This window comes from Desmodus rotundus, chromosome 1 (genome assembly GCF_022682495.2).
Source record: "Desmodus rotundus isolate HL8 chromosome 1, HLdesRot8A.1, whole genome shotgun sequence".
Classification (NCBI taxonomy): domain Eukaryota; kingdom Metazoa; phylum Chordata; class Mammalia; order Chiroptera; family Phyllostomidae; genus Desmodus; species Desmodus rotundus.
Window position 1 is genome coordinate 122,510,813 of NC_071387.1, and position 22,975 is coordinate 122,533,787.

Genomic DNA, 22,975 nt, shown 5'->3' on the forward strand with positions numbered 1-22,975 from the left:
AAATATTTAAATATAAATCATCTTGTGGGATTGTGCCTTTACAGGCTGTTAGCAGATTTCATGTCAGGAGGAAAATAAATCTCTATAATGATGCCAACCTACTGCAAAGACTAGAAGATAAAGGTGAAATAAAAGAGTACAATGTCAAGATTTCTGCAATTTTCTTCTGCTCAAGTTTTCTCACGAAGGGGGAATACTTCAATAGTTCTGCCTATTATAGGGTGACAGAACTGAGTTGCAGGAGGAGAGTGTCAGGGGAGAGACGCTGAAGAGAGGGAAGAGCTAGTGTGAAGAGAAGGGGGCAGTCTCCAGCCCCCTAGGAACTGTGGAATGCACCCTGGCACATGGTGTAAATTATGCCAGGCAGTGGGAAGGAGAGGAGCAGGAACAAACCTAGTGACACAAAAGCCAATCCTTGCATACATCACTTGCAGCACACCCTGAACTTGGAAGGTGAAGAAAATGAGACAAACCCCAGGCCACTCTGTTGTGCTTCCAGGGTCCCCAGAGCTGGAAGGTGGATGAGGACCTTACTGCACAGAAGCCCATTGTTTTTAATCTGCCTCTGCTGAACTCTGGTTAATTAGTCTAGGTCTACTCAGATGGGCAGTCATTCAGAAGATCACCCTAGGTGTAAATAATGTCACCAAAGCATGTGGGCTACAGAAAATGGGAGTTGGGGGTATTACTCCTTCAAAAGATCATGGTAAGATCAACAATAACTCCTTTGGAGTTTGTAGCCCCCCCCAATTTAAGCAACTTCCCCTTTATCGACTGTTGGATCTTTAAAGCAGAGAAGGGAAAGGGGGGCCTGATGAGCTCCCCAAGTCCAAGATTACAGAGAGCATGAGTCTGGACAGTTTACTCACAGATAGATGAGCACCAGGCTGGTAGCCAGGAGAACCCAGGTTTCTGTGGAAAAGCTTGGGATCAGGTCCATGGCCACTTTCCTCTCAAGACTCTCTCCTCTGAATTTTCCTTGCAGTAGTGTGTGTTATGCTTTGCCAGCCTGTGCGTGCGAAGCTTCCTTCCCAACCCAGATGTGATTCAGCTGAACGGAAATGATTATGTGCTGAGAAAGTAGGTGGGGCTAGAGCAGCAGCCAGCAGAAAAACCATCTGACCTGTAGGTGCCTTCTCCACCTGACAGTTGGCAAAGCATCCTGGAACTCCCACTTTTTCCACCCTTCAGATCATGTTCTGTGGGAAATCAATAAACAACTCATTCCATTTTATCAGTATGCCCAAAGGTTACAGATATTCAAGGTAAATCTTTAAAATGCCCTTGACTCCATGGCTGCCTGAACTAAAAAATATTTGAAATCCTTCAAAAAAGCTAGGTGTACATATCTTTACCCATGCAGTTTTCAGCCCCCGTCCCTTCAGAAGGCTCCTACTTATCCTTCAAAACCTAGCTCAGACAGATTCTCCTCTGTTAGAGTCACCCTATCCAAACTCCTTGAACAGATAAAACTGCTTCCTCCTCTGGGCAACTTCTAGTCTCTGCAGACAATTCTATTATTGCCCTGTCTACTCTCCATCACCACTGTTGGTCTATAAACCAAATGCCCTCACCAGATTGAGAGCTTCCTAAGGACACAGATCGGGTATTAGTCACCATTATGTCCCTAGTCCCTAGAATAACACGTTATGAATAGTGGGCATTGAGAAATGTTGGTGGAGTTGAGCTGGTGACTACTCTATCTTCCTGGATTAACAAAACAAGTGGGCCTGGCTGTGCCTCATTCATCATTGCTTCACATTCAGGCTGACCCGTCAGGATTTTGTTGACAAGGGGCACCCGAAAGAGAGGTAGGAGGGACCAGATAGTCACGTCTACACTAAGCTTCCCAATTCATTCTGCTTTCTGTCCCACCCCTCAGAGCATCCTGCCATAGACAAGCAGTTAGACAGTTTCATGACCAATGGGTGGATCCCTTTCTCTGGAAAGACCACAAGTCCAAGAACAAAAGTATGAAGAGGAGAATAGAATAGCAGTCCAAAGACCAAGTGAACCCCTACACCTTACCACACTTGACATGGCAGATGTCACTATGGGAAGCACACACAGCATGCAAAACTCAAAAAAGATGACATGAGCTTCTTTTCTGGGGAAAACGGGACCAGAGCATTTGGCTTCCAATTTTGACCAGTAGGATTTAAAAAAAAATTTAAAATTATATCATATTGATTATGCTATTACAGTTGTTCCAATTTCCCCCCATTGCCCCTGACCACCCAGCACTCCCAACCCCCTCAGACAATCCCCACGTCTTTGTTCATGTCCATGGGTCATGTGTGTAACTGCTTTGGCTGCTCCATTTCCTATACTGTATTTCACATCCCCATGGCTATTCTGTAACAATGAATTTGTACTTCTATACGCTTACACCTCTTCACCCACTCCCCCAAACCCTCTACCCATCCGGTAACCATCAAAATGCTCTCTGTATCTATGATTCTGTCTCTGTTCTCCTTGTTTGCTTAGTTTGTTTTTTAGATTCAATTGTTGATAGATATGTATATTTGCCATTTTATTGTTCCTAGTTTGATCTTCTTCTTTTTCTTAAATACGTCCCTTTAACCTTTTATATAACAACGGTTTGGTGATGATGAACTCCTTTAGTTTTTCCTTGTGTGGGAAGCTCTTTATCTGCCCTTTGACTCTAAATGATATCTTTGCTGGGTAGAGCAATCTTGGTTTTTCATGACTTTGAATATTTTTTGTCTTTCCCTTATAGACTGCAAAGTTTCTTTTGAGAAATCAGCTGACAGTCTTATGGGAACTTCCCTGTAGGTAACTAACTTCTTTTCTCCTGCTCCTTTTAAGATTCTCTCTTTATCTTTAACCTTTGACATTTTAATTATGATGTATCTTGGGGTGGTCTTCTTTGCATCCATATTGTTTGGAACTCTCTGTGCTTCCTGGGCTTGCATGTGTATTCACCAAATTAGGGAGGTTATCTTTCATTATTTTTTCAAATAGATTTCCAATTTCTTGCTCTTTCCTTTTTCCTTCAGGTACCCCTATGATGTGAGTGTTGGAATATTTGAAGTTGTCCCAGAGGCTCCTTACACTATCCTTGTCTTTTTAGATTCATTTTTCTTCTTGTTCTTCTGATTGGTTTTTACTTCCTTATGTTCCAAATCACAGATTTGATTCTCAGCTTCATCCACTGTACTGTTGTTTCCCTATAAATTGTTCTTTATTTCAATTTGTGAATCTTTCATTTCTGACTGGATCTTTTTTATGCTATTGAGGTCCTCACTAAGTTCCTTGAGCATCCTTATACCCAGTGTTTTGAACTCTGCATCTCATAGATTGTTTACCTCCATTTTGTTTAGTTCTTTTCCTGGAGTTTTGATCTATTCTTTCATTTGGGTCGTGTTTCTTTGTCTCTTCATTGTGGCAGCCTCCTTGTGTTTGTTTCTATGTATTAGGTAGAGCTGCTATGGCTCCCTCACTCAGTAGTGTGGCCTAATGAAGTAGGTATCCTGTAGGATCCAGTGACACAGCCTCCCCTACTACCCAAGCTGAGTACTCATGTGAGCTGAATACACCTTCCTCTTGTAGTTGAAACTTGATTGTTGTTGGGAAGTCAATGGGAGGGATTTACCCAGGTCAGTGAGCCGCAAGGACTGGCTGTGACCACAGACCACCAACCTCTGCCCTCTGTGGAGGTTCAGATGTGCAGGGGCAGGGTGGTGGTGCTGCGATGTGGTCTGTAGCTGTCCACTGGGTGCACTGGCTTTGAGGTCTCCCGGGCTAAGGTCAGCCACCACCTGTCTTCTGCCCAAGGCCACCCTGCATGAGCTACAGAGCAATCTGCAGTATGCTGACACTTGTGCTGGGCTTGGAGGTTCCCAAGCTATGAACCTAGCCTGGCTACTGCTAGTGCCATGGCTGGAGCCATTTAGCAAGAGGAATGGGGGTTGGGGGTTTGCTGAGGCTGGCTGTTGCTTGTTTGAGAGAATTTAAGAAGTTGTGAAGCATGAGCCAAGACCAGCCATTCATATGGAAAAGCCACTGTTATCCACTTGGGTGGGCATGTTAGTTGGGTGGAGAGGAGGCTTAGGGGATCTCCAGAGCAGGGCAAACAGAGTTAGCCAGGTTGATGGAGTCTCAAATATGGCATCCATCTGCCAGCTCTATGGCTCTGTTGGAGAAGAGTTCAGAAAACACACAATGGACTCTGTCTACCTTTCTGTTGGGAGAAATTGGTCCCTCACCCCCCGCCTTGGTGCCAGGCACTTCAATTCCTCCCTGTATATCACAGGTGCCTTTCAGGGTGTTACCCTGATGCTGGAGCTCAGAGGGATGAGTCTATCTGTGGTTTGTTTACGAGACTCCTTGAGACCAGCAGTTTCTTCCACTGACTCAATTCCCACTGGTTTTTGTAGCCAGTAGTTATGGGGATTTATCTTCCAGGCACTAGAAATCTGGGCTGGAGGGCCTGTGTGGGGCTGGGACTCCTCACTCCTCAGATACCCCCCTTAATTTTTATACAACTCAGCTGGGTGTGTGACCGGACTGTTCAGCATCTGTGTCTCCACCTCCTCTATCAGTCTGGATGGATGCAGTTTCTTTAGGTCTGTAGTTGTCAGACTTCCATGCAACTTGATTTCTGATGGTTCTGAGTGATGGTTGTTCTGTAGTTTATGTACTTTTGATGTAATTGTGTGAGGAGGTGAGACATATTTATCTATGCCTCCATCTTGGCTGGAAGTCCCTGTTTGTCTGATGAGTGGGGGATTTTATAATGGGTGAGGAGGAACTGGTAGGAGAAGGTCTGAAATAGCAGTCAGTGTCACCTGATGGGAGAGATCGGAGGACCGTGCATCTAGAAATTCCACCAACTCATTACCATCACTCAGACCCACGTTCTGTGTCTGCTTGGCCTGAGAAGCCATGGATTAAATAAAAACCAAAACCTTAAAAGTTCCTAAAAATTATAGAAACAGGAGATATTTAAGCTGTGTTTGTACACTTTCTTCTCTCTTCCTCTTTCACACGTTCAGCCCTTCTGTAGAAAGTGATATTCACCTTTTGCCAATTCTTTAAGGCCCTCTGGCCAGAAATTCTCCAGTGTTGCATAAAACTGGACTCAGTAGGTGGATGCCTCATTGGTAAAATGCAGAAAGTCCCAACCACCTCACCTACTTCCTTTTATTTATTTGGAAGTTTGTCTCAAGCCTGAAATTTCTACCATCAAAGTTTGTCATCTTTGCATTAAGGTTTCTCCAGGAGGCATCTGTTAAATTCCATAGCTGTCACTGGGAAGTGTAATGCATGAATACATTTATTCATCTGTGAATTGATTCAAGGCCAAGTGCATGAATGTTATGTGTAGTTACCTCACCAGGCTGTGGGCTACAGGCCATACAGTCTCCATTCTTGGGAGCAGCCTCCTACTGGAAGGAGGGAGACACATAACTGTGCCCAGAATGTGGTGAACCCCTCAAAGATCTGAGGTGATGGAGCCCTACAGAGAGGGAAGTAGATGGAGCTGCAACCTTGAATATTGTTAAAGGAAAAACAGGAGAGTTTAGAAGATGATTCTAAGGCAAAGTAGAATCAATACATTTACCTCAACGTACAGTTTAAGAAGTTCTTTCATGACTCTCTTAATTGCCCCTCACAGCAACCCTGTGAGACGAGCAGTGCCACATTACTGTAATGCTCATTTTACAGATATGTAAACAAAAGCAATTAATCCATGAAGCCAGAGCACGGAGCCAGACCTCGTCATTCTAAATTGTGCCGGCAACGTGCTTGCTTCAGTTCCAAGAGGCATCCTGAAATAACTTGGCAGACTGTCAACCTCACATGGGATAACTTTTCCTTCCATAACTCCCAGCACACTTCCACTGTCGTTGAAAAAAATATGACAGAGCTGGTTGTGACTATAAAATGACATGCACATTGTATCCATTACTAAATCATGTATTCGCTGAACTGGTCTCAGCAGAAGGAGGATGTTGCCAACAATTCTGACATGATGCAATCAGAATCTTTTAGGTTTCCAGGAAAGCAGAAAGTAAAAGGTGATGAAACCAATGAATGAAAGAGTAATTGGAGAATGCCTGGCAAATTTCATAAGACCATGTGGAAGGGAATTAAAAAAAGAGGAAATGTAAAAGGAAAAAAAAAGATAAGCATCTCAGAGTATGTTGCAAAAGGGGAACAAAGCCTTTACAAACTAACGTATTGTTGATGTACCCTCCTAACGGGTTTGTCTGAGACTAGGCTGGCCTCATCGGGGAATCCTCCCATAGGCCACCAGCAGAGCCTGGTCAAACATGGATCTTATAACTTTTCTCCCTTGCTCAAATCCACCGACAGCTGCCATTATCCACAAGGTAAAATTTAAATGTCTCTGGGTACCAATGCAAAACACTTGTTCATATTGCAATGACTGCCTTCTTCAGTCTTCTCTTGGTCTACTTTCCATGAGTACATGATGTTTTAGGCAAATGGTAAGTTTTGCCATCCCCAAAGCTTACAGTTCCCACAGAGAAACAAATATGACTCTTACTCCAGGATGCTCATTACAATCCATGTGAACGGGGAGCTTTAAAACATATAAGCACCTGGCCCCACCAACATATCTGGAAGTAGAAGAAAGGATCAGTATTAAAAACACAAAACAACAATACTAAAGTGAAAAGAAAAACCTTCTTCTCCAAGCATGTTCACATGCAGCCGGGGCTGAGAATTGCTAATGGAGATATGATGCACAGTGCATGAGTTTTCCCCTTCAGGGCAAGAATTTTGTCTTCTTGATTCCAAATCCCTGACCCAGCACACTGCCTGGTACATCACAGACCCTTAGTATGTGTTTGCTGAAAGAATGGAAGGCTGTCTGAATGAATCAAATCAGTGAAGGTTGATGAGAGGCAGGAGGAGAGCAAAGGGCAACCTGGAATCCCAAAGAAGAAACAGTAGCAAGAGAGACAGTGAATATCTCCTAAGCTAGTAACCAGCCTGCAAGCTAGTAACTAGGGAGATAAATTTGGAAAATGAGAACAATAAACCAAGAAGGATCCGACTGATCACCCAATGCAGCCATCCACGTCATGTAAAATAGTGCAATACCCTTTAGGGAAGCGGTTTATTTAAGGGGGTGTTTGCTCCAGGGGTGGGAAAACCAAGCAGTTTCCCATGTAAAATAAACTTGCCATCACTGTGATCTGAGAGTCTCTAGAGGCCTCTGTTGGCACTGCTCCCTAAAACCAGACCCTAAGCACGGAGAGAAGGTGGATGGCAGGGCTGGTTCCAATCCTGGCCACTCGTTAGGAGGCACCTGTCTTTAGATGTCATGAGTCTATTTTCAGAAATATTGATATTTTTAATTTTATCATACCAACTATGAAATATACTACTAAGGAAAAAAATGTGATATAGCACTTGGAATCTAAAATGACATCTTCCACATGTCTGTCCACATGTCTGTGAGAAAAAGGCGGGATTGGCCATTTCTCAGTTTTTTAATTAATACTTACTTGCTGCTTGTGCATTCACTTTGTCAAATGCCAGAACCTTCTAGCAGTTAACGAGTAGTACACATTGGCAATTTTTTTTAAATTTGTGGATTGAAGACCTAAACTCAAGAAAATAATATTTGTTGCTAAAATTGTGAAAAACATTACTTGAAATATTAGAAGCAATAGACTAAGTTCCTAGGAAAACATAATTTACTGAAAGCAACCCAAGAAGATATAGAAAACTAAATAATCTGAAAGTCCTAAAAATACTTAAGCAGAAGTCAAAATCTTCCCACAAGAAAAACATCACATCCACAGAGTTTTACAATACCCTTCAGGAAACAAACATGTCTCAGTCTGGTTTCCAAGGAAAGAGAGCCCGAGACACAGACTTTGGTGCTACTAGTTTGTTGCAGAATAGGATTGGAAGGGGACCATGAGTGAAGGAAAATGGGAATGAAGCATGGAAGGAGGGAGAATTTACCAGAGGGCTTCATGCCAATCTGGCTAACACATGCTATCAAAAGCAACTGATTTTTCATCAAAAGAGACCAGCTTCTGAGAGGCCCCACGGCCACTCCCTCTAGGACTGCCCATCATGGGAAGGAAAGGGGAAGAGGTGTCTGCTGGCTTCCTCCTCCCATGGGTCAATGTTCTTCCCGTGGGGCATGAACTCCCCCAGACTTCTGCACTACAGATGATTTGGTAGGTTGGGAAGCACTGTCAGGTTACACATATGCATTTTAAGTTAAAATCCATGCAAAAATGGGTCCTGCAGTGGTGGCTGAACCCAAACAAGTAGCCAAAGACCAGGATAGGTAAATTAGTAGTTAATGCCTTGGAACAAATTATCCCCAAATATAAAAGCTTAAAACAACAAACATTTACTCTGTCACAGTTTCTTGTTTAGGAATCCAGGTGTGGCTTAGCTAGAAACCTCTGGCTCAAGCTCTCTCGTGAGGTGGCACTCCTGTCAGGATGGGCTGCAGTCCCATCCAAAGACTTGACTGGGGGAGGATCCACTTTTAAGTCTACTTAGGTGGCCGTTGGCAGGCTTCAGTTCCTCGCAAGCTCATGGACTCAGTCCTCTGCTACATGTTGGACAGAGGCCTCCCTCAGCTCTTTGCCACCTGGGTCTCTTCATAGGGCAGCTTACAACATGGCAGCTGGCTTTCTAAAGAGTGAGCGAGTGAGCAAGAGCAGATGCCCAGGATGGGAGCCACAGATCTTTTATAACCTAATCTCAGAAGTGGCACCTCTTGTCTTGGGCCATAATCTATTCACTAGAAGCAAGTCACATGATCTGGCCCACACTAAGAGGACATGATTAAATAGGAGCATAACTACTAGGAGGCAGGGACCATGGGCTGCCATCTCAGAGGATGTGACCGCAGGGTGAAGCCGAGAGAATCTAGAAGGTGTAAGGGAGATGAATGGTAATGGAGAAACATACAATAAAGATAAACTATTAAACGAAGAAATTTAAAAAAGAATAAACTCTGTGTTTCATGTAAAAAAGGGTCATATAAAATCAATCCACAGAATTGGAAAAGAACACCCCCTGTCCAGCTCATTCCATGAGGACAGCATCAACTTGGCCCGGTTCAGACAGAACGGGACAGGAGGTGGAGATGCCAGTCACACGCAGCAGCTTCAGTGCAAAACCCTAAACCAGACAGTAGCAAGCCAAATCCAGAAGTGCCCGCACGCCGTGACCAAGTTGGATTGGACCCTGGAACTCAAAGGGGGTTAACAGAAAAAAATATGTAAATATAAGTTATCACATTAACTAATTAAAAAAGAAATATCATATCATTTCAATAGTTTCATTTGATAATATTCAACTCCCACTTATGATACAAAAAACCTTAAACTACTCATGGCATGGAGTTCTTAATCTGATAAAAGCATCTACCAAAAAGCCTAAGAAAAATGTTATTCTCATGCCATTTTAATGTTTTATCTTGTGAACATATAGTCTTTTAAAAAATAGTAATTTTTCTTAAATAAGGAAAATCCCACCAATTAACTTAAGTTTTTATGTAAGTGGAAAGAATATCATTACGTGCTTTTTATGAGAAATCCTGCTTTTGGATTCCCTGGTGAATAGTTTGAAAATCACTGAAAAAATTAAATAGTTTTCTCCCTATGAAGCTGTGTGAACTGACCAGATTTAAGGGCAGGAAGGGGAAGAGGAGAGGAAGAGGGTCAGCAACTCATTCATCTGGGAGCACCTAAGTTCATGAGTTAAAGTTGTTGACCTTTAGTTAGAACATAGGTTCCTCTGATAATCAGATAAAAGTAATGAACAGTCACCCCAGAAAATAAACTTTCATCATTCTCCCTGCAGTTCCAAGGGGCTCCCAAAGAGACATGTTGCCCTGGCACCTGCCAATCCCAGTAACTTTTGCCAGGGGCCAGCCAAGTTCAATCCACTCCTGAACTCCAGCACAAGATGCCCTATTCCAATCAGTCACAGGGCTGTCCCCAGAGCCATGGGGCCCTGCCTATCAGTCTGAACTGCGCCTTCACTGTGCCCAGTGCTATGATGCGCCATGAAAACGAGGTGTAAACAAAACCAACACAAATGTCACTTATGAAGAGGACCTAGGCGGCGTGCTCCACTGAGGGCAGACACACCAAAGGCATTGAGAGCTTGAGTCAGGCAGGGGTAAGTGGGATCTGGAGCCACCTGGAGTGGTGGGTGTGCTTCCCAGAGAAGGTGACACTGCTTGCACCACCACAGACAGAGGAGTTTTTTGACAGAAGAAGAGAAGGAGAGAGGGTATTTCAGGCTGCGAGAATGGCTTAGCTTACCATTATTATTGTCGTTGAGTATGTTTACCATTTCTTGGTGCAAAGTACAGTGTCTGGAACAAGCCAACCTTTATTACTGCTAATAAGGAAGTAATCACTTCACAGGCACACCCCGGGATCTTCAGCTTCTAGGGCCAAGGCTCAGCCCTGGACCAGTCAGCAGGGTGCTGAAGGTGGGGCAGGTCCTCTGGAAATAGCCACTGGGCTTGGCCGGCCCCATCGTGGTCTGTATTGCACTTACTAGGGTACATTGCTGGTATTTTTAAAAATTGACTGAGGTCGAATCCACCTAACATGAAATCAGTCATTTTAGAATAAACAGTTCATTATCTTTTAGTACATTCTCAATGTTGCATAACTACTACCTCCATCTAGTGTCCAAACATTTCCATTGCACCCAAAATAAAGTCCCGTGCACACGGAGCAATGTCTGCCTGCTTTCGGCTCCCCCGAGCCCCTGGCTACTACAAATGTACATACTGGCTTATGGATTTAGCCCTTCTAGATATTTCACATAAATGCAATCATGTATATGTGGCCTTTTATATCTGCTTTCTTTCTTTTTGCGTAAATTTTCAAGATTCATTCTTATTGTAGCATGTATCAGTATTTCATTCCCTTTATGACTGAATGCTATCATACCGTATCCATATACCACAATTTGCTTTGCCATTAATCCAGTGGTTTTCAGTGTTTCCACATTTTGGCTACTGTGAACAAAAATGGTGTTTTGTACATGTTGGTACATGTGTTTGAGAAAATGTTTTCAGTTCTCCTAGGTATATACCAGGAGTGAAATTGCTGGGTTATATGGCAGTGCTATCCTTGTTGAGAAACTGCCAAATGTTTTCCACAGGGGCTGCACGATTTTACATTACCACCAGCAATATATAAGGGTTTCAATGTATTCACATTTTTACAATTACTTATTATTTTTGAACAGTTATCCTAGTGGTTGTAGAGCGGTAACATTTTGGGGATTTTGACTTTGTGCAAATACAGTGGTTAAAAACCTGTGAGAATATGCCAGAGTTGGAGGGGGAACAAGGAAAAGGTATGGCTGGGCACCTGTCCCAGGTGGCCCCTGAGCAGTCTATGGACTCCAGGGCCATATATGCTCTCTTTTGTGTGGACAGCTGGCTTAGGGATCCGTGGAATGGGATTGATAGGCAGGCCCTGTATGAATAATGTCAACATCCTTTAGCCTCAGTTATCTAATCTATAAAATGAGTTTTAATAATTATGTCTTTCCTTCCCAAAGGAGCCCAGACAAGACCAGACCTTGACCTGTGATCTGACGTGGCTCGGAGCCTAGATCTAAGAGTCAGGCACACGGTAGCTATGACTGAAGCCAACATATAATGTTGTTAAGCCAGATATCTGACGTTTAACAGGGTCATCTGGAAATATTCACTCATCTGAACTCATATTTTAGCTAAGGGATGAGAGAGGACAAGAATTATAGAGTAACCCAAAATAGTGTGATATATTTTTTAATTTTTATTGATTTATCTTTTTATAGTGGTTTTTGCCTTATCCTTTAGTCCCCTTATACTCCACACCTCCCCTCCCGACGACCCCCACACTGTCGTGCATGCACGTCAGTTCCTTTTCTTTTCTGCTGAACCCTCCCACCCCCAAACCACCCTCCCCCGAGCTGTCAGCCTGCTCGCTGAGTCTGTCTCTATTTTGTTTGTTAGTTCAGTTTGTTCATAACATTCTCCATATGAGTGAAATCATAGGGTATTAGTCTTTCTCTGACTGGCCCATGTCACTTAGCATAATGTTCTCCAGGTCCATTGATGCTGTCACAACAGGTAAAATTTTCTTGTCTTTTATGGCCGAGTAGTATTTCATTGTATAAATGTCCCATAGTTGTTTTATCCACTCTTCTACTGACGGACATTTGGGCTGCTTCTAAATCTTAGTTATTGTAAATCATGTTGCAGTGAACATAGGGGTACTTCTATTCTTTCGAATTAGTGTTTTGGGTTCCTTGGGATAAATTCCATGAAGTGGAATCCCTGGGTCATAAGGCAGTTCCACTCTAAAATTTTTGAGGTAACTCCATACTGCTTTCTACAGTGGCTGCACCAATCTGTGTTCCCACCAACAGTGCAAAAACGTTTCCCTTTCTCCACATCCATGTCAGCGCTTGTTGTTTGTCCATACTACCCAAAGAAATCCATAAGTTCAACACAATTCCTATCAAGACTCCAAAGACATATTTCACAGAACTAGAACAAATATTTAAAAAATTTACATGGAACCACAAAAGTCTCTAAATAGCAACAGAGATCTTGAGAAAGAAGAACAAAGTTGGAGGAATCACACTGCCTAGTTCAAACCATACTATAAGGCCATAGTAAACAAAACAGCTTGGTGCTAGCATAAAAACAGATGCAGGGATCAATGGAACAGAATAGAGAGCCCAGAAATAAACCCACACCTCTATAGTCATATTTGACAGAAGAAGCAAGCACATATAATGAGCTAAAGATAGTTTGTTCAATAAATGGTAGTGGGAAAATTGGACAGATACATGCAGAAAAATGAAACTAGACCACCTTCTGACACCACACATAAGAATAAATTCAAAATGAATTAAAGACTTAAATGTTAGACCCAAAACCATAAAAATCCTAGAAAAAATATGCAGTAAAATTTTGGACATTGCTCATAGCCATATTTTTTTCTAATAAATCTCCTCAGGCAAGGGAAACAAAAGGAAAAATAAACAAATTGCAATAAAAACTAAGAAGTTTTTGCACAGCAAAGGAAACCATCAACAAAATAAAAAGACAACCAATGGAATGGGAGAATATCTTCACCAATACATCTAATAAGGGGTTAATATCCAAGATTAACAAAGAACTTATAAAACTCAACACCAAAAAACCAAACAATCCAATTAAAACATGGGCAAAGGACATGAATAGACACTTCTCCAAAGAGGACATACAGATGGCCAACAGACATACGATAAGATACTCCATGTCACTAATCATCAGAGAAAAGCAAATTAAAACCATAATGAGATATCACCTCACACCAGTCAGAATGTATTTTCTTTTAGCAAGAAGAAGAGATATACATTCAAAATTTAGTTGAAAAAATAATAAAAATGTTGAGAGTTTGCTGAGTGGGGGCTGTTTACCTTTTTCCATCTTCTTAATGTTTGAATGGCTCTTTTTCACAGAGAGTAGTGAGGTGGATTAAAAACCAAAAACTAACTATATACTGCCTTCAAGAGATACATCTCGGATCCAAAGACAAATAGACCTAAAGTAAAAGGGTGGGAGATGATATTCCATGAATATGACATCCACAGAAAAGTGGGTTATTGCCGTACTTCTAACAGACAAAATAGATTTAAGACAGAAAATGTAATAAGAGACAAAGATGGACATTTTATAATGATAAACGGGACAATTCATCAAAAAGACATCATTTGTCAATTATAGCCACCCAAACTGAGAGCACCAAAATATATAAACAATTACTAACAGATGTAAAGGGAGAAAATGACAAAAATATAGCTATAGTAGGTGACTTGAATACCCCACTTACAGCAATGGATAAATCATCCAGACAGAAAGTCAATAAGGAAATATTGGCTTTAAATAACACACTGGAACACATAGCCTTAATTAATATCTATAGAACTTTCTATCCCAAAATGACAGAATACACATCTTTTCAAGTGTACGTGGAACTTTCTCAATGACAGACCATGAGGTGGACACAGAACTAGTCTCAATAAATTTAAGAAAACTGAAATAATACCAAGCATATTTTCTACATAACAATATGAAACTGGAAATTAACTATAATAAGAGAGTTGGAAAAATGACAAATAGGTGAAGATTAAGTGACACACTACTGAACAACTACTAGGTCAAAGAACAAATAATGTAAGAAATCAAAAGATTATACAGAGATAGAGAACCAAGATGGCGGCGTAGGTAGACACACTGCGCCTCCTCGCACAACCAGAACTGACAGAGAATTGAACAGCAAGGGGGACCAACACCAAGAAAATAGAAAATAACCATTCATCCAGACTGGTAGGAGGGGCGGAGACGGGCACCGGGGTGGAGAGGACTCTCGTGGCTGTGGCGGGACTGAGACTGGTGGAGTGTGGGACAAATGGCGCAGGCAGTCTGAGCACTAGCAGACCCTGCGGCCCCACATTTGCACAGATAAACCCAGAGGGCCGGACTCAGAGTGGCGGAGAGTGGGACAGGCAGAGCAGAGGGTAGCACCCCGCGGCACCAAATTCGCCCACAGATAAACCTGACGAACGGCGGGCAAAGAAGCAGACCGTGCAACCCAGGGCTCCAGCTCCGGGAAATAAAGCCTCAAACCTCTGATTGAAAGCGCCCCTGGGGGTTGGGGCGGCAGCAGGAGAGACTCCCAGCCTCACAGAAGAGGTTGTTGGAGAGACCCACAGGGGCCTAGCGTGTGCACAGGCCCACTTACTCGGGAACCAGCACCAGAGTGGCCCAGTTTGATTGTGGGTGGCGGAGTGAAGGATTGAGGTCCGGAGGAGAGTGAGGAGGGCGCCATTGCTCCCACTCGGCCCCTCCCCCTCGTACAGCGTCACAGCTCAGCGACCAGCGTTACCCCGCCCTGGTGAACACCTAAGGCTCCGCCCCTTAAAGTAACAGAGGCGCCAAGACAAAAAAAAAAAAAAATGGCCCAAATGACAGAACACTTCAAAGCTCCAGAAAAAATACAACTAAGCGAGGAAGAGATAGCCAACCTATCGGATGCACAGTTCAAAGCACTGGTTATCAATATGCTCACAGACTTGGTTGAATCTATTCGAAAAACAGATGAAAAAATGAAGCCTATGCTAAGAGAAACAAAGGAAAATGTACAGGGAACCAATAGTGATGAGAAGGAAACTGGGACTCAAATCAATGGTGTGGACCAGAAGGAAGAAACAAACATCCAACCAGAAAAGAATGAAGAAACAAGAACTTGGAAAAATGAGGAGAGGCTTAGGAACCTCCCGGACGCCTTGAAACGTTCCCACATCCGAATGATAGGGGTGCCAGAAGGAGAAGAGGAAGAACAAAAAATTGAAAACTTATTTGAACAAATAATGAAGGAGAACTTCCCTAATCTGGCAAAGGAAATAGACTTCCGGGAAGTCCAGGAAGCTCAGAGAGTCCCAAAGAAGCTGGACCCAAGGAGGAACACACCAAGGCACATCATCATTACATTACCCAAGATTAAACGCAAGGACCTACATCCAAGATTACTGTATCCAGCAAAGCTATCACTTAGAATGGAAGGGAAGATAAAGTGCTTCTCAGATAAGGTCAAGTTAAAGAAGCTCATCATCACCAAGCCCTTATTATATGAAATGTTAAAGGGAGTTACCTAAGAAAAAGAAGATCAAAAATTGGAACAGTAAAAATGACAGCAAACTCACAGTTATTAACGGCCACACATAAAACAAAAACTAGAGCAAACTAGGCAAACAACTAGAACATGAGGGTTGTCATTAAGGGAGTGGGAGGGGGAGAGAGGGGTAAAGGTACAGAGAATAAGTAGCATAGATGATAGGTGGACAATAGACAGGGGGAGGGTAAAAATAGTGTAGGAAATGTAGAAGCCAAAGAGCTTGTAAGTATGACCTATGGACATGAACTATAGGGGGGGAATGTGGGAGGGAGGGGCTAGGCAGGATGGAGTGGAGTGGGGGGGGAAATGGGACAACTGTAATAGCATAATCAATAAATATATTAAAAAAAAAAGATTATACAGAGATAGAAAACATAACAAAATAAAACCCAAAGAATTCTAATTACTGACAGTAAAGAAAAAGATTATATAGAGATTGGAACAACTGTAATTGAATAACAATTTTAAAATCAGAAAGAAAGAAGGAGCTCCTACCCTTTGTGACAGCATGGATGGCACTGGAGAGCATTATGCTAAGTGAAATAAGCCAGGTGGTGAAAGACAAATACCATATGATCTCACCTATAAGTGGAACCTAATCAACAAAACAAACAAGCAAGCAAAATATAACCAGAGACATTGAAATAAAGGACAAACTGACAGTAACCAGAGGGGAGGTGGGAGGGAATAATGGGAGGCAAGGGGGAAGGATTTTAAGGAACATGTATAAAGGACACATGGACAAAACCAAAGAGGGTAGGATCAAGGGTGGGAAGTGTGAATGGCTGGGGTGAGGAGGAGTGGTGGGGGAAAAATGGAGACAACTGTACTTGAACAAAAATTTAAAAAATTAAAAGAATAAAAAGTAAAATAAAATAAAATCTTTTTTAAAAGATAGAGACAAATGAAAATCAAAATACAATATATCAAAATTTGGGGGATAGAGCAAAAATGGTACTAAGAGTCTCCATTCTCCCCCTCCACACCCCTGCAACACACAATAAACAAAAAGTGAGAGGGAAAAAATGGTACTAAGAGGGAAGTTTGTAGCATTACAGGCTTACCTCAAGGAACAAGAAAATTTTTAGTAAATAATCAGTTGACAGATGGTTGAATAAAGAAGTGGTACAATGAATAGTGCTCAGCCAAAAAAAAAAAAAAAAAGATAATATAGTACCATTAGCAACCACATAAATGGATCTGGAGGGCATTATGCTAATTGAAGTAAGTCAGACAGAAAAGGGCAAAAACCGTATGATTTCACTCATATGTTGAATATAAAAAACAAAGATACACACAACTGTATGTTGCTTACCAGAGGGGAAGGGCAAAATGGGTAAAGGAGGTCAAATATATGTTAACAGGAGCATATAGCAGGGCACACAGATATCAAATTAGAATCTCTACACCTGAAAATTATATGGAGTTAACCCAAATAAATTTAATTTTTAAAAAATAAATAGCTCTTTCTACCACTTGCTTCTTGAGTAGCCACTGAGCTCATAAATGTTTGGAGACTTAATTTCCTGTATTTCTAATCAGGGCTGCCAGTGTCTGTCCAGTGGTGTGAGCATAGGGCCTGGAGCTGGTCCAGCACACGCCACCTTTCCCTGCCTTTGTGGGACCTTAAACCCTCCCACTAACAGAAATCTCTCCCACTACCCTCTTCCACATGGGGAAGAATTTGTTTCTAAACAGTTCCCAAAGTTGAATGCTTTATGGGCAGAGAGAAATACCGAAAGAGTAGGGAGAGCTCATTCCATTTACACCAACACAGGATATTTATACAATTCAGTAGGGACTTTGAGGCAGGGCTGGGACTAGGGTGAGGGGAATGAAGCATTCCACTTGAGTGATAGTCATCCCCATGACTATTTTATAACTATCAAGTTGTAATTCTTAATGACTTCACCTTTTTCACCCACCCTTTCAATCCCCCTCCCATTTGGCAACCATCAAAAATGTTCTCTGTATCTATGAGTCTGTTTCTGCTTGTTCATTTATTTGGTTTTCTAGATTCAATTGTTGATAGATATGCATTTATTGCCATTTCATTGTTCATATTTTCCTTTTTTCTTCTTAAAGAAGACCCCTGAACATTTCATATAATACTGGTTTGGTGGTGATGAATTCCCTTAGCCTTTTCTTGTCTGGAAAGCTCTACATCTGTCCCTTGACTCTAAATGATAGTTTTGCTGGGTAGAGTAATCTTAGTTGAAGGTCCTTGCTTTTCATCACTTTGAATGTTTTTTGCCGATCCCTTCTGGCCTACAAAGTTTCTGTTGAGAAATCATCTCAGTCTTATGGGAGCTACCTTGTAGGTAACTAACTGCTTTTCTCTTGCTGCTTTTAAGATTATCTCTTTGTCTTTAACATTTTGCATTTTAATTATGCTATGTTTTGGTGTGGGCCTCTTTGGGTTCATCTTGTTTGGGATTCTCTGCACTTCCTGGGCTTGTATGTATATTTCCTTCACCAGGTTAGAGAAGTTTTCTCTCATTATTATTTTTTTAAATAGGTTTTCAATTTCTTGCTTTCTTTTGTATCCTTCTGCCCCCCCCATGATGCAAATGTTGATACACTTGAAGTTGTCCCAGAGTCTCCTTACACTATCCTCATTTTTCAATTCCTTTTTCTTTTTCCTGATCTGATGGTGTTTTTGCTTCCTTATATTCCAGTCACTGATTTTACTCTCAGTTTCATCCACTCTACTGTTGATTCCCTGTCAATTATTCTTTATTTCAGCTAGTGTAGCCTTCATTTCTGACTGGTTCCTTTTTATGCTGTTGAGGTTCTCACTAAAGATGCTATTGAGCATCTTTATAACCAGTGTCTTGAACTCTGCATCTAGTAGATTGCTTGTCTCCATTTTGTTTAGTTCCTTTTCTGGAGTTTAGTTCTGTTCTTTCATTTGGGGCATGTTTCTCTGTCTTCTCATTTTGACAGCCTCCCTGTGTTTCAATGTATTAAGTAGAGTTGCTACATCTCCCAGGCTTGGTAGAGTGGACTAATGTAGTAGGTGTCCTGCAGGGTTCAGCGGTACAGCCTCCTCATTCATCTGAGCTGGGCATTCCAGATGTAACACCTCCCCCACTCCCAATGTTGGCTGTGTATCCTTCCTGTTGTAGTTGAGACTTGATTGTTGTTGGCACATAAATGGGAGAGACTTACCCCCAGGCCAATCAGGTGCAAGGACTGGCTACAACATTTACCACTGACCTCTGACCACTGTAGAGGATCAGGTGTGCTGGGGCCCACCCCACAGAGCAGGACTTATTCCAGCTGGGCTCTGGTGTTCACTGAGTCTTCCCCTTGAATGTGTCACTTGTGGAGGTGGTTGGGTGGTTGTGCTTCAATGTGATCTGAAGCTGTCCACTGGGTGTGCTAGCCCTAGGGCCTCCCAGGAGGTATAGGCCAAGGTCAGCCTCTATCTGTGTTCCTCCTGGGCCACTTGGCGTGAGCTACAAAGCGATCTGCAGGCGGCTGCTACTTGTGCTAGGCTTGGAGGTGCCCAGGCAGGGCCAAGCTCTAAACCATGGCTGGCTACTGCTTAGTGCCTGGGCTTCAGCCACTTAGTGAAAGGTACGAGGCTCACAGAGGCCAGGTGCTGCTTGTTGAGAGATTTTAGGAAAATCAGAAACATGAGCCAAGATAGGCCATTCATATGAGAAAGCCACTGGAAACAGCTTGGGTGTGCCCGAAAGTTGAGGGGGGTGAGGCTTCAGAGAATTATCAGGGTGGGGCAAACAGTGTGAGCCACGTTGGTGGAGTCTGAGATATGGCACCTGCCTACAGGCTCTGTGGGGGAGGGCTATCAAAGGAACAATGTCCTCTGCCAGCACTTCTGTCTGGGAGAAAGATGCCCATCCCACAGCTCTCTCCCTGATGCTGGACAGTTCATTTCCTCCCTGTATGTCTCTGGTACCTCTCAAGCTGCTGACTCTATGCTGGAGCTCAGAGGGAGTATGAATTAGTCCATGTGTGAGCCCTTTAAGAGACACTGCCTGAGACTCCAGAAGCCTTCTGTCTCCCTTGGCCTCAATTCCCACTTATTTTTACAGCCAGAAGTTACGGGACTTCTCTTCCCAGCACTGGAACCCTGGGCTGAGGGGCCTAGTGTAGGCTGGGACCCCTCACTCCTCAGGGGGGAAACCCACAGTTGAGATAATTCTCCTTATCTTTATCCACCACACGTGAGTGTGAGACCATCCTGATCTACATCTCCGCCTCCCCACCAGTCTCAATGCAGCTTCTTCTTTAATTCCCTAGTTGTAGGACTTCCATTCAGACCAACTTCAGTGGTTTCTGAATGATGGTTATTCTGTAGTTTAGTTGTAATTTTGATGTGATTGTGGGAGGAGTCAAGCAATGTGTTTACCTATGCCACTATTGATTTGCATATTCTCGTAGGACCCAAATCCCAACTATGTCTTGCGAACCAGTGAATAGTAATATCTAATGAAACTGTATCTGAGCTTGCACTGAACTATTTTGGACTCCAGTTTAGTGGGGTCTCTATGTTGCTCTGCTGCCAACTGTTGACCTTGGGAAATGTTCTACCTATTATTCTCTTTGTTATATGCAGGGGCAACTCTTACCCTCCAGAGGCAAGTCCTTTCCCGAGTAAGCCCAGACAGAAGGGCTAGCTGAGCCGTCCCAGTCAGCACGCTCTTCTGTCCAGATTTGCCCCGACTTACTCCATCCCACAGCATCATCACCAGGACCAGGGTGGCCCAGGGTCAGTGACAAGGGGCAGCTGGAGCACCCTGAGCCCTTGGCTCTTTGTGGGTGAGAAGACAAAATACTCAAGGGAAAGGAGGGTATATACAAATAATACCCTGTGGTTCTATATATGCGTCACTGTGGTTCCAGAGTTCTGTAGAGAAATGTCCTTCAGGTGCCAGTCTTATCAGGATTAGGGAGAAACTATATTTCCATAGCTTTTTACTTAACATTGAGACAACATTAATTGCTCATATCAAAGCATGAGTATAATTGAAATTCAAGGAGGTAAAACACCCTCAGCACCCAATTCATTGTCACCACCAATGAGTACCTGATCCTGTGTCACAAGGATTCTCCTTGGAGGGATGGGAGATGAGGTTGCGCGGGGTTTGGGATCAGTAGCATTTTGGTGGTAAAATGATTTTCAAAAACCCTGACTTTGAGGGCTGTTGTAGCTATAGGACTTTCCTTTGCTAGATGGAGAGCCTTCTTTGGGGTTTGTACCAATGAACGTAGACGTGTGGCCAATTGTAAGTTGAAGGACTGTCTGAGGGAAGGAAGGAGGCATGGGCACCTCTGCCCTCTCTATAGCTTGTGCCTGGTCTGGATCTCCCAGCAGGACTAATGACCATGGAGAAGAAACCACACGAGCTTCTCTGAGTTCATCCTCCTAGGGCTCACCAGCCGGCCCGAAAGCCAGAAGCTGATCTTCAGGCCCTTCCTGGTCAGGTACCTGATCGGGGCAGCAGGGAACTTGCTCATCATCCTGGCCATTGGCTCAGCCTCCTGCCTCCACATGCCCATGTACTTCTTCCTTGGCACCTCTCCCTGGTGGATTTCTGCTTCATCTTTGCCTCAGTACCCAAGATGCTTGTGAATACCCAGATGCAGACTCAGTCCATTTCCTGTGGTGGCTGCCTAACTCAAATCTACTTTTGCATTTTCTTGCCAACATGGACAACTTCCTCCTGACGGCAATGGCTTATGACTGCTTTGTGGCCATCTGCCACCCCCTGCACTACTCCAGTACGATGAGTCTGCAAATCTGTACCCTGATGCTAAGAAGCTCCTGGCTCATCGCCAACTTCCATTCCCAACTACACACCCTCCTCATGGCTTGGCTGGAGTTCTGTGCCAGCAACAGCTTCCCTTACTTCTTTTGTGACCCTCCTCCCCTGCTCCAGCTCTCCTGTTCCAACACCCAACTCAACCACCTCATGATTCTGCTGGCGGGGGGCTTGATCATCCTCATCCCCTCCTTGGCATTCTTGTCTCCTACATCCACATTGTATCTGCTGTGCTCAAGGTCCCATCTGCCTGGCGCAAACAAAAGGTCTTTTCCACCTGTGGCTCCTATCTCACTGTAGCCATTCTCTTCTATGGGACCATTACAGAGGCCTACCTGAATCGCTCATCTTCCCATTCATCTGACAAGGACTCGCTGGCTTCAGTGATATATAGAGTGGTCACCCCCATGCTGAACCCCTTCATCTACTGCCTAAGAAATAAGGACATGAAGAGAGCTCTAAGGAAACTGTTCAGTGTGAAGGCTTTATCCTGTGGGCTGTAACAGCAGATTTCCCCTTCAGGGTCTCTGTGCTGGGAAGAGGAGAATGAATCCCAGGGACAGGCTGCACACACAGAGGGCAGGAGGAACACAGACCTCATTATCCTGGTTGTCGCCATGGCCATGGCTCCCTAAGTAATTTGCAAGTCCAAAATTTCTTGGCCCCTGCATGGATAAATTCTCCTCTAAAGACAGGCCACATAAACATGCAAATTAGCTTTATCCACAGACTTTCTGGAGAGGGCTGACAAGGCCATACACTCCACATGAAAAAGTTCAGTTCATAGAAGCCTGTGACCGGTGCTGGTGCCTCTGCCAAAGGGATGCCCCCTGAAAGCCCCTGCTTACCCTCACATTCCTCAAATCCTTAGCCCTTATGCATCCCAATTTCCAAACTCCTCCACTCCACCCCCACTTCTTAGACAACATCCCCACATTCTGGGTTGAGCCGAGCTCTGGGCACAGATTGATCATTCTCCCTGAAACTGTCCCACTCTTGGCCATGGACCCTGCCAGATGGAGTTCCATAGCTATAGACACATATCAGGAATGCCTGTAGTGACAGTCTCATCTGAGCACCCAAGCAGACCCCACACTGTCTCAACTGTTTTCTCTTTTTTTCTTAGGAAAGAAAGGTCTTCCATCCACATGATAACAAGAGAAAAGAGGCTAGACTTAGAGTTGATTCTCTGGGTATGAAAAACAGGAAGAGAATGGGCCATGACAATCTTAATGGATCTGTTTCTCTACAAGTTGACCTGGAGAAGAGACAAAGAGGAAAAGCCTCATAAACGAGTTTGTGGCTAGAGACGTTGTATTTGGCTTCCTGTCCAACAGAGTAATATCCTATGTTGCACAAAGTGTAATAGAGCTGGAAAGAGCATCACACAGAAAGCCGCAACAACTAGCTTCTACTCCTGGCCCCTCCAATTACTAGCCATTTGACTTCCGTCCATTTGAAATTCAC

General features: G+C 43.3%; 1 protein-coding gene and 1 pseudogene across 1 annotated transcript in view; one reads left to right on the forward strand and one right to left on the reverse strand.

Moving 5' to 3' along the window:
• Positions 1-1,059, reverse strand: part of LOC112314814 (cytochrome P450 3A12) — a 61,660-nt gene extending 60,601 nt beyond the window's left edge. The window contains exon 1 of the mRNA XM_053910404.2: positions 870-1,059. Coding sequence (XP_053766379.1) covers positions 870-940 — 71 coding nt within the window. The 5' untranslated portion in view covers positions 941-1,059. The remainder of the gene's footprint in view (positions 1-869) is intronic.
• An 18,192-nt stretch (positions 1,060-19,251) lies between these two features.
• LOC112314740 (olfactory receptor 1f45-like) lies at positions 19,252-22,058 on the forward strand (annotated as a pseudogene).
• The last annotated feature ends 917 nt before the right edge of the window (positions 22,059-22,975 follow it).